The 19,437-nt window shown below is 40.8% G+C and overlaps 1 protein-coding gene across 7 annotated transcripts in view; it reads left to right on the forward strand.

The window, feature by feature from the left end:
- The first annotated feature begins 384 nt into the window (after positions 1-384).
- Positions 385-19,437, forward strand: part of LOC111861808 (tumor susceptibility gene 101 protein) — a 24,561-nt gene continuing 5,508 nt past the window's right edge. The window contains exons 1-8 of one of the 7 annotated variants that reach the window (XM_023846686.2): positions 385-555; positions 1,794-1,882; positions 4,140-4,224; positions 12,402-12,467; positions 14,068-14,231; positions 15,157-15,271; positions 15,815-15,982; positions 18,107-18,336. In XM_023846686.2, coding sequence (XP_023702454.1) covers positions 1,838-1,882; positions 4,140-4,224; positions 12,402-12,467; positions 14,068-14,231; positions 15,157-15,271; positions 15,815-15,982; positions 18,107-18,336 — 873 coding nt within the window. In that variant the 5' untranslated portion in view covers positions 385-555; positions 1,794-1,837. Of the gene's footprint in view, positions 599-1,793; positions 1,883-4,139; positions 4,225-8,742; positions 8,809-12,401; positions 12,468-14,067; positions 14,232-15,156; positions 15,272-15,814; positions 15,983-18,106; positions 18,337-19,437 lie in introns of all 7 variants that reach the window. The other 6 variants (XM_023846684.2, XM_023846685.2, XM_023846683.2 and 3 more) reach the window with 6 other exon arrangements.

Here is a 19,437-nt window from a genome sequence, read left to right on the forward strand (position 1 = left end):
CAGAGCATTTCACGTACCATATCCAGGAAATATTGCTTATTAAGGACTTGAGTATGTGGTGTGAAGATATAAAATGCAAGAAAGTCGCCAAGAATTTTTAAGTAGGCTCTTACTCCCTTAGCATCACTGGGTAATATGCATATGAGATAACGTATTTTACGCTCTAAACTCCTATAGAAGGAACAATGCATACGGAAAAATGTGTGAGACAGTGACGTAAGGGAGTACTGATTGTAGAGTTAATACTCCCACATCCTCTCCCCTTTTTCATGGATGAGGAATCGCTCTTCTCTGCTTTAGCGACACCAATTTCTTACATTCCAAATATAAATTTTGTTTACGCGTCTTCAGAGTGAGTGCGGAGCCCTCTGGTGAACATGACGGAAATCGTTCAAGAACCACAAATATCTAGCATATCTAGTTACCTTAGTTGCCGTGATCTGTGACCGTGATCACGGACAGTTTAACATCAAGGAGTAAAAGATGTCGTTGTGATGGCATAAGGAAAACCCTTAGGCTGTGTATTTGCGTGAGGTATATCGGTGTCATAGTCAGGTGATGTGTATAAATTATTTAGTAGTTACTTTTTCTGTTACAGGTACAACTTTTATACTTTATTAAACGTACAAATTAATTTATGTAGTTGTAATCGGCAATGGCCATAGTCTTAAAATAGCTTGTTATCCTGGCTGTAAATAAAAGTAATATTTATGTACAATTACGGACACTGTTTTATTGGGAAGTGACCACAATTCTTGGGCCAGCAAAGCACATTCTGGCATGTCATTTCACCCACTTTTCGCGTAGGTTAGGATATCAGGGCAACTGATTTTACGGACGTAACCCGGGGAAGTGTCATAACACCAAATCTCTTGACATTGGTAACTCTGATTTCTTTATATCTGTAAAGTGTTGACATGTGGTTGGTTCTCTTTTTCTTATTCGGTAGAGACTAATTTGGAAAGCAGGTAAAATATTGAAGCATTAAATGATGTATTCTCTGTTGATTTTTCTGGTTCATTCGTATTTAAAGATAATGTCCCTGCATTTTGTTTTGGTGTTGTAGGTGCTGATTGTAAAGAATATGTGATTTCATTAGTAATTGTATGGTATTACATTGTTTTGTATGTTGAGGATAGCACAAAATGAGTTGCTTTCTCTTGCAATAATTACGCAAGGTTTCATAGATGCTTCTTGAAAGTTAAGTAAGATAGGTATTTTAAAAGCTGCAGTGATAAGAGAACTGTTCACGTAAAGAATGAGTTTTGTATTAAAATAATAGGTAAAGCTATTTCTGTAACAGGCTGTGGAGGCCCATAGGGTTGTGAGACGTTGAGGCTCTCACGTTTTCTAGACAATTGACTCACAGATGGCAGTGAGGTTGTCTGCCTTATGCGCCAGCCAACTTTTACCCCCTGAAAGATTCCTGGTACTCATTTCTGTTAGAGGCTGACTCTACCCCAGGGCCATATTGCGGCTCGAAGGATTAGGTCATTGAAAAAAACTCCACCGTATCGGGAATGGAACCTGTGACCTGCCAGCTTGTAGCGTGGTGCCTGAACCAACTGATACAGAAATTATACTGTAGTAAGTGACTATTCCCACATGTAATGGTATTAAAATGGAAAGCTGAACCGACATGATGGCATTATTCAAGGTAAATACACACTGATACTTCCCTTTATCCACTTGTAAGTGTAGGTCACCCCTGAGTGTTGTTCCACTAGCTGTCTGTCTGTCTGTCTGTGTCGTACATGCCAGAGCATGATCCTACTTTCATTTCTGTGTTTCAGGTTGTGAAGAGCCCTTATTGTAGCTGCTTAGTCACATACCCATCATGTTATACACAGATGAAGAAAAAATAAAACAGTCCCTATCTAATGTAAGTTTCTCTTTGTGTCGGTTCTTTCCCTTTTGTGAAGTTTCATGCACAAGCATCCAGAGTGTGCATTGTTACTGTACAGGATTATGCATGTGAGATTTAGGATGGAAAGAGACCATAAAGGTAAAGTTGTCCCTGTGCTTAACTAATTAAGCACTTCACCATAAAGGTGTATGGGGGAGTGGGTGTATAGGTCCATGTTTTCTTGGAGGTGAGTGGTCAGCTTCATGTCCTGGCCACTTTACCCCTAGGGAAAGAGCCCCTGGTATGCATTGTATAGGAGGTTGGGTGGATCCCATAGCTAGTCTGGATGACGTAGAGAAGAGAAAATTCTTGCCCCGCCGGGACTTGAACTCCGACTCCTCAGTCATCCAGCCTGAAGCCAGTTACTATACAGACTACGCTGTCTGGGCTCTTGAAAGAGACCATAAACACTTCTAAAAATTTTGTGGGAAATATAACGATTTTGTTTGTTCTTTTCTGCTTAACATCACCACTGTGGAGACAACACAAGCATTTGAGTAAAGATTGGAATTGTCCAGGTGCTCAGAATGTGTGCAGTAGTTAACTTTGTATATGAAGATCACTGAATTGTACTCTTTAAATTTGTGTATTTTAAGCCAGGTTCATTCATTCAACACCCTCACACCTTATTCCTTTAATATCCATGTTAATATTATCCTTACAGTTATGCCTAAATCTTCCTAGTGGGTGTCCTTCCTTGAGGTTTGCTTACAAACACATGGTATGCATTTCTCTTCTGTGTGTGTTTGATGCCCTGCCCATCTCATCATCCTTGACCTGATCATTCTAATTGTGTTTGGTGAGGAGTTCAAGTGATGAAGCTCCTTGTTATGAAGTTTTCTCCGTCTTCCTGATTCATCCTTCTTCTTGGTTCTATATATTCTCCTCTGCACCATGTTCTTAAATTTCCTCAATCTGTATTTTTGCCTTAATGAGAGAGACTAAGTTTCACACCCATACAGAAGTACAGGAGAAGTTACAGATTTTTACATTTTAATGTTTATGTTCCTACACATCGGACAGGAAGACAAAAGATTCTGAACTGAATGGCAGCACACATTCCCAGACTCTGCTCACCTCTCAATTCTTTTGTGAATCAGATTTTGATTTGTTGCTGTTGTTGCCAAATGTGTGAACTCTGCCTAGTCACTATTGTAATGTCATCATTTTGCCGTGCATCTTGGCTACTGGACATCAACGGATACTCACTTTTCTCTATGGTTACATGTAAACCATCCTTCTGTTGTTTCATGGAACTTCAGTGGTTTTTCTTCATGGTATTTGTGTTATCACTCAATATATTAACATCATTAATAAGCATAGATGAAAGTTTGTGTGCCCCATTCAATTCAAGATGGTGGGTAATTAAAAAATGTCATCATGAACAATCTGTCTGCATTGCGTCCTGTTGTGTGTCACTCAAAACTGTATATTTGTGAACGCAACAATTCAGGTAGAAGTAATAACGAAGGTTATTTACATTAATGTTAATCACAACATGTTCTGACCCCTATTGGGTCGTCATCAGGTGTATTTCTCTGTACTCAGATGCTGAGTATTTGTTCAAATATGCATTATATTTCTTTGTATTTGTCCGCATGATTTGTGAATATCGTGAAGAATGTTTGGGTTCCATAAAATGCTGGGAAGTTGCACAACTGGCAGTTTCTCAAGAAGGACTGAGCTACACAAGTGATTTGTCCATATGATTATGTGATTATTGCTTAGCAGTGAAATTTTGTTTTGTTTACTCTTTGTCCTTAAGCCGAATTTGTATAAAATTAAATTAAATTGAAGTTAGTTGAAAATATATTTAAAATTAATTAAGATTAAAGTTAAGAAGAATTTTAGTACTGCACACAGTGTGTATGGGTTCATATTATGAAGTTATGTATTTAATTGTAAATAGTTCAAGATGGTTGTGAATGTCTGTTTGACCAATCTGACGGTACACTTTCTATTCCTGGCTTGATTGTTCTAGGTATTGCACGTATAGTAGAGTTGGGGGCAGGTCATGATGTTATGGGTCTCTTGCACTGTACGTTATTTACATGCTGCCAAGTTATTTATACTACGTCGGAGTGGAGGCTGAGATATGTGTTGTCATGGTTTCCTTATGGTGTGTAGTGCAGCTCACGTCTTGTTCTGTATTTGGTTGTTTTGAGTCTCCATGACTGAAGAGTATCGTATTTGTTAAGCACTTTTCCTGATATCTGCTTGTCTCTCTTTTCAGTACCAGAATCCGGATATTACACGAAGAGATGTAATTAATACGATTCAGCACTATCCGAGTCTTACCACACACCTGGAACCATTCGGTAAGTTCTTTCATCTTTTATGGGACTTGAGGTTTTCACACCGGTGGTTATGATGAGTTCAGTATTGTACAGTTCGTTGCAAGTCGGCCTTTGTTTTGGAGGCACATGTCGCCTCCATTTTGAAGGTCAGAGAATAAGCCAAGCACAAGCCAACACGAGTCAGGAAGCAAAGCTAATTCTTCGACACTGAAGATGGAGGCTTCATGTTTCTCAGAAACTTTGGTGGAGGGAATGTTCTTATTGGTTCATGTTAAATTGAAATTTAATTGTATAATGGTCATCTTCTCTGTGAAACTTACCATATGATGCCGGTATACCATCTCACAGACTTATTTCCATAAGATGGAGTCATTTCCACCACGATTCAGTATCGAATCAACCATCGTACACATATTATTGCTTTCAGTCTTATGGCATTGCATCCTTTTTGCGAACTTGTGATTCCCGTGTGATGATTGTCAAGTCAGCGACCAGAATGTGGTGGAACTGACTGGCCTATGGACACAAAATTTGTGTGATGATACAGCGAAAGTGGCAGTGTAACTGGTTTTGCTAAAGTGAAAGCGTAATGTGAAAGGGGCAGTTAAGAAAATTAATTTTGAAAACATGCTAAATGAGAGATGCCCATATGTGTAACACAAAATTAGGTTAGAAGTGGTAGTACAGTGATGTGAAGAGAAACCTGGGTATTGTTCCAAGCTCTTTTTTGCCCACACATTAATTTTTCCAACAAAATTTAGCTTGTTCGTTTTGTCAGTGATATACTGAGGCCAGGGAAAGGAGTTTGGTGGATCAGTTCTCTGTACATGGCCCTTGTACTGTTGTGCTCCCCCCCCCCATTTTCCCAACCAGTCTACACATTCTTCTTTCACTAATGTTGGTTGCGATAACCTTCCCTGGTGACAAGGTGTCATAGGCTAGAGGTGGCTGCAGGGAATATAAAGGTAGAGAGGGAGCAGACTTGACTGCTATCTTCCCCACCATCTGTGGGGCTTCATTCTGTGGCCACAGTATAGTTATTTGAAATTTTATTTGTAATATGCAAACTGTGGCATGTAACAATCTTACTTACTTACTTATTTGAGGCACAGCAGATCACTGTGGTCGCGGTGCAAGTGCAAGAAGGACCACCCCTCCTACATTCATACTTACTTATTTATGGAGCTGAGCCCTTCTTGAGGAGGAGCCAAATCTGCAGCTGCTCAAGAACTTCCCAGCATTTTATGGAACCCGAAGGTTCATTATCATGTTCACAAGAGACCTCTACTGGTCCCTATCCGGAGCCAGATCAATCCAATCCATACCCTTCCAACCTGTCTCTCTTAAGATCCATTTTAATATTGTCCACCCACCTGTGTCTTGGTCTTCCCAGTGGTCTCTTTCCTTCTGGTTTTCCCACCAATATCCTATATGCATTCCTCTTCCCCCCCATTCGTGCTACATGCCCTGCCCACCTCATCCCCCTTGACTTGATCATTCTAATTATACTTGTAGAAGGGTACAAATTATGAAGCTCCTCATTATGCAGTTTTTCTCCTACCTCCTGTTTATTAATTTCTCGAGTAATAAATGTAATAAGTGTTTCAAGTTAAAATTGCATTAAAATTAGTAAAATGTATGTAAAGTTGTCCTCCATTTTCAAAATAATGTAGTGAGTCTGCTAGTGCGTGTCATGCTTGTTGCACGTAGGCATAAGTTTGCTTTATATGAGACACTCAGCTAATCCATACTCACTTGCTTTTGAATCACGTGTGTGTGTGTGTGTTTGCTTATACACCACAGTACACTGTGTGTGTGCGTGCATGCATGCGTGTGCTGATTAGCAGTGCAGTGAGAAATGTCCATTGTTCCTCGTTCATAATCATTCTCCAGTTTGTACTGTGTAACCTTTGCAGTTAAAGGAATGTCATTAAATAAGGCAAGAGAGGTGCATTGTAAGATTCAGTGAACAGCCACCAAATGGATAGGTTCTGACAGCGGCGGCTGTTAGAGTCAGCTAGAAGTTCACTGAGGTTTTGAAGAAACATGGTGCCTCCATCCTAGGGTTGAAGAGAAAGCCAAGCTAGATACCAGCAAGAAGGAGGCTCCAAGCCAACATTCCTTGCTTGGCATACTGTTTGAGCCTGAAGATGGAGGCAGTATCTTCCTCCAAATGTCAGTGGACTTCTACCAGACCACATGGTGTTACGGCCCAGAAGATGGACCTCTAAGTAGATAGAAGTCTGGTGTAAACACACACACACACACATTCTGGTACTATGTGTCTCAGTTTTAGGAACTTGTATTTAAACGTACTACATCGTGTGTGTTTTGTGAACCTTTAAAGTACGTACTTTTATATAAGTCTGTCTGTCTGATATCGCATATGTGCTTCGTATGAAGTTTAGGTTAGAGTAAACCCTCGCTGATCCTGTTACAGTTAATCTGAATCGAAATATGAAAAATACAAAATGCTGTTCAAGTTTGGTACACACTGTTAAAAGATGTGTGGCATTTAGGAAGGGAGATGAGTCATTATTACGTTCAAATTCTGAATCTTCTCTTGATAAATAAATGTATTGTCTTTTTACAGTTTTTAAATGAAAGCTGTGCAGTAATATTTTTCTATTTATTTTAATCAGCACTACTTTTATCATTAAATTTTCCATTTATTTGTGTTCTAAGTTTTTTGCCTTTTTAGGGCTACGATGTGCTTCACTAATCTGGATTATTGCTTAACCTGGATGACCTCTGCCCCCTCCCCCAATTACTTTGGATTAGCGAGGGTTTACTGTATGTTGAATATAAAATATTTTGATATGCAGACGGTATGCAAGTATTCGGGATATTATATTCTCCAAAGATGAAGATTAATGGTTTTCCAATGAATGTACTGATAATTTATGAGACTGAGTTTCTCACAGCAGTGAGTCTGATGAGTGCAGTTTTCTGAGATGTGATGGCATGCAGTCTGGTAAATTGTTACCAGTGTTTCAAGGGGAGAGGGGTCTGATGTCTCCATCTTTAGGGTACTGTAACCCTATTTCCCTCACTGAAAATTATTTAATTGTGGTTATGACCAATTTATACATTGTTTTCACACCCTGAGAGGCGCTCTTACAGCGAGGTACCATCCCGCGACCGTCTAATTGTAATTCAACATAGTCCTACTTAGGCTTATGGTGTCACTGTTGTCAGTAACGTCGCCGGTTTGCTCCTAGTGTTCTCTTCTGTCGAGATAGGCAGGGATTTTGAGTGATAAATCCATGATTTGACATTGTAGACGTGCTAGAGGGAGTCTTCAGTTGCCTGCCCGTGTGCCTTGGAGACCTCAGAAGGTTTAAGATAGACATCTCGGAAAACAGACGCGGGACTGTCACCTGGCTTGACCCTTGGCTGCCTCTTATTTTCCAGTAATGACCACTGGGGGACTTGTGGGTGTGAGCTGCCTGAGGGTGAGTGGGAGGACAGTTGGAGTGTAGACAGAGAACAGAGAAGGGAGTAACAGGAGGGGTAGCGAGTAGTGTGTACGGACAGCAAGCTGGGAGCAAATTGGTGTGAATAAGAGGAATGACGATGACGGAGTGATCACTGAGAGGCAACCTTGAAGGAGGAATCATGTAAAGATTGACCATCATTGTACGCAATTATAATTTAAAAGCGGTAATACACAGTGTTGGTTCCGCAGACCCCGTAATTCATAAACCCCAAAGTGTTTTCCCCTCCCAGTATCCGCGGGACAAAGGTCTCATCTCAAGTGATAGTCGTGGCATCTGCAGGTTGGCGGTTGCCTGCAGTACTCTGAAGATGGAGGCAGCAGGTTACTTCGAAATTGGGTACCCATCTACCGTACTACGTGGGGGTCACATCCGAAGGGACCAAAATCTTTTATGTAACTATCTCCATGGAGCTAAGTCCTTCTTGAGAAGCTGATAGTTATTCAACTACTGAAGAAATTCCCAACATTTTATGAATCTCGAATGTTCATTTCCATGCTCACAGGAGCCCAACACTGATCTCTGTCTGAGCTAAATGAATCCAATCTGTATCCCCCATTCTATTTCTTTGAGGTCAGTTTGAGTGTTTTCCTCTTGTCTGTTCCTCATTTGCGCTAGTGGTCTGTTCAGGCTTTCCTAGCACCTCTCTCTCATCCCATTCTCCTTGATTCTGTGATCTTTCTAGAAACATAATTTTCTTCTTAATGCATATAAGATTTTAGTGAGATTTCTGAAAGGGAGAGAACACTTGGGAGACCTAGGCATAGATGGGGTGGGTAATATGAAAATTGAACTGAAGGAAATAGGGTGCAAAGGTGTGGACTTGGATAGGGTCCAGTGGCAGGCTCATGTGGACATTGTAATCAATTTGTGGGTTTCACAAAAAAGGTGATTACTTTCTTGGCGAGCAAGTGACTCTTAGCTTCTCAGTGACGACTGTGATCCGTGTGTGAATGTGTGCCGTTTAGTTGCATTTGCCTGAATTAACAGGAGATCCCAGTAACTGACAGTCCACTCCTCTTGTGTTTTGTCTTCTTGTCAGTTTTCAATGACGGGAGCAAGAGGGAGCTGTTTAACCTTGAAGGGACGATCCCCGTGACTTACAAAGGTGAGTAATGGCCTTGTCACAGCAGGTAACTTTAATTTGGACGTCACATGACCATGGGCATCGGCATTAAGAAAGAGGTAAGAGGTAAAGTTGTCTGTGTGTTTGGCTAATTAACCACCACATCGTGAAGATGTATGGGGTAGTGGAGGTATAGTTATGTCCACTCTTATCCTTGGCATTTATCAGGCTGAGTGGTCAGCTTTATGCACTGGCTGGGCAAGAGAGCCTGGTACTGTGTGCATAGGAGGGGCCCCTAAGTAAGTCTGGACACTGTGGACAAAGTCAGTATCTCATGAACTCCTTGAAGAATGGAAGAGGCTGTCTTCTGGTTTTGACTTTTTGATACATTGGAACCCACGTTTAATGTCCAGGTTTAGTGATCTCAAGACAGTAATTTCAGCGTTAAATGCATTTAGGATTTTCATCGGTTTAATGTTAATTTTGACTGCCTCTGTAGTCTAGTGGTCATAGTTCCTGGCTACAGATCCAGAGGTCCGGGTTCGATTCCCGGTGCTACCAGATTTTCTGAGAAGTAGTGTGTTTGGAACGGGGTCCACTCAACCTTGTGAGGATAATAGAGGAGCTATTTGAATGGAAAAGTAGTGGCTCCAGTCTAGAAAACCGAAATTAACGGCCATGGGGATTCATCATGCTGACCACATGATACCCTCTGTCCACTAAAGTTGGCACTAACTTTGCTGACAAGCGGCAGTCACTTGGTCGGTATAGTTCGCTTGTGGACTGAAGCCACGGAGTTTTTTTTTTTTGTTAATGTTTGCATCCCTTGCCCTCTAAATGGGAGTTTCACCACAGTAGTGATGAGAGTGAAGGTTCTGTTATCAGCGGTATTGTTTCAGTGTCATGAGAAGCATCGGTGTCCTGACCGCGACCTTGGCAAAAGCATTCTCTGCATGCCCAGGGTATATGTGTTCCTCTGATTCACCCTGCCATTTTCTCTGTCATATCATTTCCTGCTTCTCTGCAATGCCCAGTGTGTGTTCTGTGCAGTTTCGATACAGATGGCTGTTGTCAGGAATGCAACACCTGTAATGGTGTCTCTAGGTCAGAGAGTGGTACACTTCTAGGTGTCAGTATCTGTTGCATCTCGGTATGTTTTATAGTGATTGCATGCATGACACGCCCCATAGTTTGGCTCCCAGCTAACTTTAACAGTTGCTTAGAATTCCAGGGAAGACTGCTTCATGGGTCGTGTATGTGTATGCCATGAATTAGTAGCAAAATTTTTGAATATATTCATAACTGGAAAAGAGCTTGGAGATATATGACTTTAAGATCTTGATTATTTCTTTTGGTATGAACCATTGTATCTCCTTTTGTTTAAGTCACTTGCGGTTCATGGTCTTCTGGGAAGTGACATTATATAGTGTGGGAGATAGCACCAATATTTCAGAGGAAACCTGTGTATCCATCTAAGAGTGTCATCTCCCTGAAGATGGAGGCAGCAGTTTCCTCCATGTCTACCAGACTGTATGGCTTACAAGCCCAGAAGACAAAAACCTTCTCAGTGATGAACTGTTGGGTCCCTAAATGGTGGGGAATTTCTTGATTAGCTTGGTGTACTGTTGGCTTCTGGGGAATGGCTCTGCTCAATGGGTTTGGTTGGTTATAACTTGCAGAGTGACTGCTTAGAATGCGAGAACTAAGATAGGAGGGCTAACTTCAGTTTGGTCTTTGGGGGAAATAGATTGTGTGGATGGAACTGGCTCAGGTTCATGTCTGGGGTAGTCTTTGATGTTAGGGGTGTTGAACCAGAGAGTTTGCATAAATCATAGTAACATAATGAGGTATTCTGGCAGTTATGAGGGAAAGTCAGTAAACAGGTTAAAATCGATATAAAACATAAAACATGATATTTGAGCCTGGAAAAAACATTAGTTCTCTACATATACTCCACCAACATTGATACATTTGTCCCATCTCTTTACCAGTGCGTTGAAACCTGCAGCACAGAAGTCTTTTGACTGTTGTCTCAGCCACATTTACACCTTCATTTCAACCTCATCATCATCATCATCATCAGCAGCAGCAGCAGCAAGGTGTCTTACATGGGTGGTGCTTCTCACTGTAAACAGGAAACATTTCTTTATCAATATCCTTTGCAGTGAGCCCTTTTACCCACAGAAACCACACAGCAGAACACTGCTCTCTGGTAGTATGCTCCTTAAGCACACTCACCATTCTGACTACTGAAACAATCCTCTGAACATGCGCGTCTGCTACGTAGACTGTCATGAAGCTGGACTGTGCTGCTACCTAGTGACAAAAGTAATTAAAGTAAAGCTATCCCTATAACAGGCCCTGAAGGACCATACTGTAGAGAGACGTTGAGGGTCCCACATTATCTAGACAATTGGCTCAATGATGGTGGTAAGGTTGTCAGCCTTACGCGTTGGCTGCGCTTTACTCCCCAGGAAAATTATTTCATTAATTCCTGGTACTCATTTCTGTTAGAGGCTGAGTCGACCCCAGGGCCATAGTGCAGCTGGAATGATTAGGTCAATTGAAAAAAATCCAATGACCTTGTCTGGACTTGAACCCGTGACCTTCCGGCTTGTAGCATAGTGCCTCAACCAACTATGCTACCGTGTACCCCGCTGCTGCCTACTGATATACATAGAAAACCTGCTATGTCCATTACAGCTGTTTTACTACCATTTGTAACCTGTTTACTGACTCCCCCGTACATACCAGGCTTGTAACCCTGAAAATTAAAGTGTTAGGATGATCGAGCATGCAGTTCTGGGTTTAAATAGATGTGTAGAATTTATAATATGAGTTTTTCTCTTAGTACCTAGCAATAACTTCAGATTTTTGAACGCTGAGATGAATGACAGACAGATCATGAAAGGCACATACTTTAAGATGCTGATGCTTTCACCACAGAGGTCAGAACTTATGCAAGCTAGAAGAACTCTGTTTCATGTCAGTGTGTCTAAAAGAAGTGCCAGGATCTTAGCCTGGTACTTAGAAAAGGGCTAGGATGCAACTATTGACAGCCTTGGCTTGACTAGACTACAGCCCTGTTTTCATACCCAGACACTGTAAAGGACCTTGTGTGCATAATTTAGTTCTGAATGTTACATATTGATCTCTACCAGAAGAAATGATCAAGGTTCTGCTGTGTGAATATAGTGAAATCCCACCGCTTGAAGTTTCTTTGGCAGACCAGTGGATTTGAACACTAAACCGAGAACTCAGTTAAACAGAACTTTGATACTGGGATTATTGACTTCTAATCATTGAACATTAATAGAGCTTGAAGTTCTTATAAACCATATTTAAAACTCTGCCTTTTCCTCTCAGGAAACAAATTATATCTCCATGACAAAGCCCAGTCAGTTAATGCTGTTTGGGGAAACAGCCTCTGTTTATTGTGACAACCATATGGAACACACAAATAAATACACTGTGTGGGCAGAATGCAGCAATTTTTAATGTTAGAGCAGGTGGTAAATATAGGGACTCCTGGGCCTTGAAGGGTTAAGTATCATTTTCACTGTATGTGCATTACATGTACTGTAGGATTTCGGTGTTAATTTCTGATACACTTTCTCCCTTCTTTCTTCACGAAGTGTTTTCAAGTGGCATGATGAAGCAGTTACTAAATCTGTGTGGTACCATTCCTGTACTATATGAAGGTAAGCGAGCATGAATAAATTTAAATAATATTAAAAATGTGTCAGTTTAAATTTTTGTGATATTAAATTAAGTAAAGAAATAAGGATGCTAATGTTATGAACCCCTCTAAATCAGGTTCATTGGAAAGAGACAAGTGGAAAACCTTGATGTAGATGGGAGGATAATATGACAAGAACTTCTGGGAAGATCTGATCACCTATTTTCCCCTTGATATGACATGGACAGCAGAGAAAAATATTAGGGAGGGGGGCAGACAGCAGGGTGATGTCATAAGCCAATTTGATATGATGTGCATAGGAAACAAAAAAATTAGGGGGTCACACAGACACGTAGTAATGTGATCTCAGAAGCCTCGTAACAAAAACAGGGTGGATACACAGACAGGTGGACAGACAGACAAATGGACAGATGCAGGTGGATACACAGACAGCAAGGTGATCTCATGCATCCTTCTGGCTCTCAGCATAGTGCCTCAAGAAACTAAAATTTTAGGTTAATTTTGGTTTAATATTTTATTGCTGTGTTTTATAATATAAAATATTATTACAATTCTTGATGAAAGAAATCACTTAGCAGAGCATTTGTTATGTAGTGAAACCTTTTACTCAAAGAAATGTAATTAATAGAACATGGCTGCAGGATATTGTTCTGTTTTTATTATTATTATTCTGTGTTTCTAAATGGAACTTATTTTAGCCATTCTCATGTTATGTTCTGCAATGAAAGAGGCTTTCTCTTGCAACATATTCTGCAGGCCATTCCTGTGTCTGTGCATTGTATATGATAGATTCTGGAATCTGCAGTTCATTTGGATTTGCCTTATTTTAGTTGCTGTAAATTATGCTAAATAGCAGGAGTGGCATTTTTACTGTACTAGACTGATATAGCCAGGAAAATGAAATGAAATTTTGGCTGATAAAATAAGCACTTGTTAAAGAGTTTCAGTAATTTTTTGTGACATGAGAAGAGTTGAATTGAGTTTGCCATGATGGCGTGTTGTTAGATGGAGACATATATTGAACATTTTGGTTGTGTCATTTTCTGTGTAGAATCACGACATTTTGGAAACTGGGTTTGTTGTTGGATCCGTTAGATGGAGCTGATTTATATCTTCAGGTGAGTCTGGAGAGAAGATCCAGGATAGAGGTTAGTTTTTATCTAATGGACCAAGATGAGCAGCTTTTATTTTGCACCTCATGACAAACAGAACCATTTTTCGAAACATCATGTTACTGTAACAAATTGAGATGTTTGTTTAGTAACATTTGTATCAACGAACTATATAAATGATACAGAATCTTCATGGGCAGTCAGCTGTGTGAAGTGGAATCAGTGTCAGATGTGTCAGAGGCTGTTTCTGTTATCAGAGGTCGGTATGGTGAGTGATTCTGCGCCCATGTTGTATCTGTATCCACAGAGTATGTTGTGGGTTGTCCAACACAAAAGGGAAAACTGTAAGTGAAGTCTGGTGGTCATGTTGTCCAATCTGGTACAGGACTCCAAAACATTGGCTAGTAATTGCACCTTCACACGGCTGATTACTTGTGAAAGTTTTGAATCATGTGTACATGATCTTAATGTGGAACTTTATTTATGTAGGTAACACGTACAACATTCCTATATGTATCTGGCTGATGGATACTCACCCGTATAATGCACCGATGTGCTACGTGAAGCCAACGTCTGGTATGCAGATCAAGGTGTCGATATTTGTCGATCATAACGGCAAGATATATTTGCCTTATCTTCATGATTGGGTTCCGGTAAGTAACACCCAGCCTGTACGTCATTTTTTTCCAGGTGACAGTCTTGTATGCTCTGACAGTGCATTTGCAAGATGGATACAGATGATTCTCATCAGTCGTGTTTTTGTTATGCGTGTTTTCGCATATCTGCAGTTTTATTTGTTCTGTGAGTAACGTACCTGTCTTGTCTGTGGCCCACGGCATGTCCACTAAGATGCACACGCAATTTCTTTGATTCATCTTACCAGTGTGACTCACATTGTTTCCTACGCCACTGTATTGACTGTCCATTCAGTGTTTGCTGTTTCATACGTTTTCAGTATACTCGGCAGTTCTTAGGAACACTACCCCTGTACCACCACCTGCACTCTACGCAGAGTACCTGAAGCAGCATTCTTGTCTGAAACATTTCTTTGTGTCTAAACTACACAGTGTGAGATCCCAGAAGTCTGCCAGATTCATGAACAGTTGTAAAGTTTGTGGTTCCCTCAGTTCTTGCAGGTGAAATGTTACAATGATATGCCAGTCTGCTTCAGCTGTACCTACATCTATGGGATATGAACAGTGTACTGCAAAAATTTTGAAGTAGATTGTAGTGTACTACTATCTTATCAGTGTGGAAGCATACAGTCTGGTAGAAATTTACCAACATTTCACGAAACATTCTGCCTTTGTTCTCAGAGTCATTTGAGTAAACAAAGCGAAAGGGAGTTTGTCCCACCAAAATGGTAAACTTGTGCCATATTACGTGCTGTCACATCCCAAAATAGAGGCCTTCCTATAGATCATAGTTATCGGCTGGATATGCAGCATTTGGTAGTTGAAGTGTTAAATTGTACTTAGATGATGTAATGTTAAGATGTCTCAATTCTTGTGCACCTGGATGTTCATGTGTAAAATGAAACTTAGTATAATAACAGTCTTATTTCTTTTATTTTCCCAGAACTCATCTGACCTCCTAGGTTTGATTCAGGTTATGATAGTGACTTTTGGAGAGCAGCCCCCTGTATATGCCAAACGTCCTGACATGCAGTCTTCCACCCCATACCCCACCCAACGTAAGTATCTGGAGTCATTGAATTTTAGTGTATTCTGTCATGGGCTGTGTTTGATAAGTGACAAGCCCAGGCATGTTTCTGGCTGTGATTGGTTTGACGAAGTTGTCGAGGGGAGAGATGTTGTGGAGGTAAAGGCAAAGTTGTGCCCGTGCTTAATCAAGCAATATGCCATGAACACGTATGGGGCAGCGGAGAGGTACAGCTTCATGCATCCTTAACCTTGGCACTAGATTAAGATGAGTAGTCACCTTCATGCTCTGGCTGCTCTACCTCCTAGGGAAAGAGTTCCAGATACACATTTTATGTGAAGCTATGTTACATCTGAAGTCAGTGCAAAGTCTGTGGAGGAAAAATTGTCTTGTCCTTGGTGGAATTGGAACCCCGAATCCTTGGTTGTCCAGCTCATAGCCTAGTCATGAGAAAGATTGAGAAATTCTGACTCAAAATTAAGTTCAGTTGCAATATTGTGGGTATAGGTACTAGTTATAGTCTTTATGCTTCAGCCTTCTTTACCTTCAGAAAAATATCCTTGATTCTTGTTAGATACAGGGCTGTGTGGACCTCACAGCCATTTGGGATGTCACGAAAAAGGGAAAAACCTCAACATCCCTACACAGGATCAATCCCTGGCCATCAAACCTAGAGGCAATTTTCTTAACAACCTACACGAGACTTGTCGATTGTACTTTAGCAGGAAAAAAGTCTGGTCTGGTAATTATATATAAATTGTGTTAATAGTTTGCACTCTGGCAGTAGTCTGTTTTATTAGCCCTTTGCCATCCCATTTAAAGCCAGAGAGTTGTGCTACCAATCCTGTTTTATCCAAGTATTTTAGTATTAAATGAGATTTCTACTGTGTTTTACCATCTTAGAACCTGAATGGATTGGTCTAGCTATACCACTCTTGAGTTGTATCTGGGAGGTGTTCAGCACACCTGCTGTGCTGACCAAGGTTCTTTTGTGGATTTCTTCACTTCCTTCAGGCAGATGTTTGGATAGTACCTGATTTTGGCCACAGCTGCTTCCTTCTGAATCCTTTTGAAACCGTCGTTCATCTGTGATCCTAGCATTTGACATATGTAGCCTAGCTACTGATAGTATTGTAAAACAAATCACAATCTACACTGTGTTCAAAGATCTCAGAAAGTCTTGCTAAGTTGGGAGAAGCAAAGGGTTAATTAAGCGTTCTTCACGTGTCGCATTGCATTCGATCCATAACCAGCCGTCTGCACTGTGTAAAGTTTCTAATCTTTTGTCTGGTTTGTTCTGTTGAATTTATTTCCTGTTTACCTGTTATTTAACAGGGCTTCCTAAAATGCAAGAGCCTTTTTTAGTTTATAATTCTGCATGAATCATCACTGTGTCATCAGTAATATTTGTTAGTAGATTTCTAAAGGGTTCTGACAATGTTTTATAACGCTCAAGAGTTAGTGGGTTTTCAGACTTTGTCCATCATCCTAAGCTAGACATGGGTTGTCCAGTGTTTGAGGTTGAGGTTATCTCTTTCAAAGGGATCCAAGACAGTAGTGCCTCCCCCCCCTCACCTGAGGGCAGAAACAGATCTAATTTCTGAAACGTGTTTTCTAGTTTTTAGAATTCTGGATGATGGACAAAGTCCAAAAATGCAGTAAGTCTGAGTAATCTTTGTTGTTTAACAAAGTTTGAAGTAAAGTGTGTGTTCAGGAGCATAAGCTTTCTGTGGTAGCATCTGTCAGTAATACCAACATGCTAGTTTTATGAACTTGTTTGATGGGAGCAGAACAGCTGTTGCTTGTTGTAGGGTTCTGAAAAGTCATGTGGAAACAGAGCTTTAAAACAGAATTTAACTTTTGTTAAGTGTGTGTGTGTGTTTTTCTTTCCATTTAAGAGTGAAATGTGAATTCTGCATTTAGTGTCAGGTTTGATGATGATAATTAATGGAACATTGGACCTCACTGTTTGAAATATTATGTAGAGATATAAACATACCTTCAGATATATAAAGTAGTTAATTTCTATTATATCTAGTGGATATAAAATGCATTGCGATACGTAAAAAGTAAAGCTATCCCTGTAACAGGCCGTGAAGGCCCGTAGGGTTGTGAGACATTGAGGGTCCCGCACTATCTAGACAATCGGCTCAAATATGGCGATAAGGTTGTCTGCCTTATGCACCATCCGCGCTTTACTCCCTAGGATAATTATTTAATTAATTCCTGGTACTCATTTCTCTTAGAGGCTGAGTTGGCCCCAGGGCCATAGTGCAACTGGAAGGATTAGGTCAATTGAAAAAATCCAATGACCTCATTGGGACTTGAACCCGCGACCTTGCGGCCTGCAGCATAGCGTCTCAACCAACTATGCTACCACGTGCCCCCATTGCGATACATATTTAACAAATTATTCTTGGGCTATCAGTCATGTAAAAATGGAGCCAGAATTTAATATTTCAGACACTGGCTCTGTCATCAAGTTTTGGTGTGATGAGTGATGCGTTTGTCCACTCGGAACCTCATGTTCCTGTCCGGGCACAGATCACTGAGGGAACAGTGGGCAAATTCATGTGGTCAGTCATGGTACACTTCATATTGCTTGCTAGCCATCATAGTGCTTCTTTCCAGTGATGACCAGTGCCTTGTTGGTAGCTGGTTACCATCCTAGACTTGGAGTGATGCAGTTTGTCAGTTATCCTGCAATTCAATGCTGGACAGTCTGGCTACTGAAGACACTGTAAAATAACCCATAAAAAGAAATATTTCATAAGTTTGTCATCAAGATGTGGAGACAGTCTCCAGAACTCTGGATACAGAATCACATCAGATGTTGTAAAAAAAACTGTTCATATGTTTGTTGCAGCGTACATGCCGATGCCTGGTGGGAGCTCAGGATCAAGCGCGGCGCCTTATCCACCATACCCGACAGGTTTAAGTTACCAGCCTGCTGCGTCTAATCAGTATCCATACCCGCCGTACCCTTCTGTATACCCCAATTACCCTTCAACTTCATTCCCATATCCACCTAGCACAAATCATGCCTTTCCCTCATACCCATGCTTCCCAGGACCCCCTCAATCAGGGAAAATCTCGGTAATAACCTAATCAGAATAAACCAAATAATAAACTTATAATTACATCTGTTAAATAAGAGGTAAAAAGAATTCCCTCTGCTTAATTAAGTAGCATGCCATGAAGACATATGAGATCTATTTTGGGAGTACGTGGAAGTGAGAAGTCAGCCCAGTGCTCCAGCTTCTTTAGTCCCAGGGAATTGGATGTGAGCCTGGATGGGCCCCAGGATCACCAGTTTTGGTGCTGCGGAGAAGAGAAAAATCTATTTCCTCTGATAGGAATCAAATTTCACTTAAGTGTTGCTCAAAATTCTTAGTGGATCTCAGATCTTAACTCAAATTGTAGGTAAGCAAGGGATTTAAAACTTCTCGCTGCTATTGGTGCCGGTTACCGGGCTGTAACTTAAGGGCAGCATGATGCTAGACTCGCTCACGATACTCTGGCATGTGGGTCCTAATGGTGAAGGGAAGAAAGTAACCTCACGAGGCTGTATTCCCCCTAATGTTATATTTTAGTGTCCTGTTGCACTGATTTTCATCCATTATATGTATACAGTGGCCGTCCTGTAGTGCACACAATTTCACCTGTCACTTCACAACATGTTTCGGCAACATAGTGCCATCATCAGATGTCCCAACTACGTCAATCTATTGCATTGCTTGCCCTCATATGTTTTCACAAACCATTTAAAAAGTATTTAAAAAGTCTGTATATAGCGAGTGTAAATTTATCGTAGTTGACAAATACGGACTTTTAAATACTTTTTAAATGGTTTGTGAAAATATATGAGGGCAAGCAATGCAATAGGTTGACGTAGTTGGGACACCTGATGATGGCACTGTGTTGCCGAAACATGTTGTGAAGTGACAGGTGAAATTGTGTGCACTACAGGACGGCCACTGTATGCGTATATTGGAAGTATTCCCCCTGTTAATTATTTAAGCAGTTAACAGAGGAAGCCAGGAGAGCTCAGTTGGTACAGCAGCAGGCTACAGGCTGGATAGCAGAGTAACTGGGATTCGATTTCTGGCAGGGCAAGAGAGTTTTTTTTCTCCACAGCATTCAGATTGGCTCTGGGGCCCACCTACCCTTTTAAGAAATGGGTACTGTGGGTTAAGC

Source organism: Cryptotermes secundus, unplaced genomic scaffold (genome assembly GCF_002891405.2).
Source record: "Cryptotermes secundus unplaced genomic scaffold, Csec_1.0 scaffold620, whole genome shotgun sequence".
Lineage (NCBI taxonomy): Eukaryota > Metazoa > Arthropoda > Insecta > Blattodea > Kalotermitidae > Cryptotermes > Cryptotermes secundus.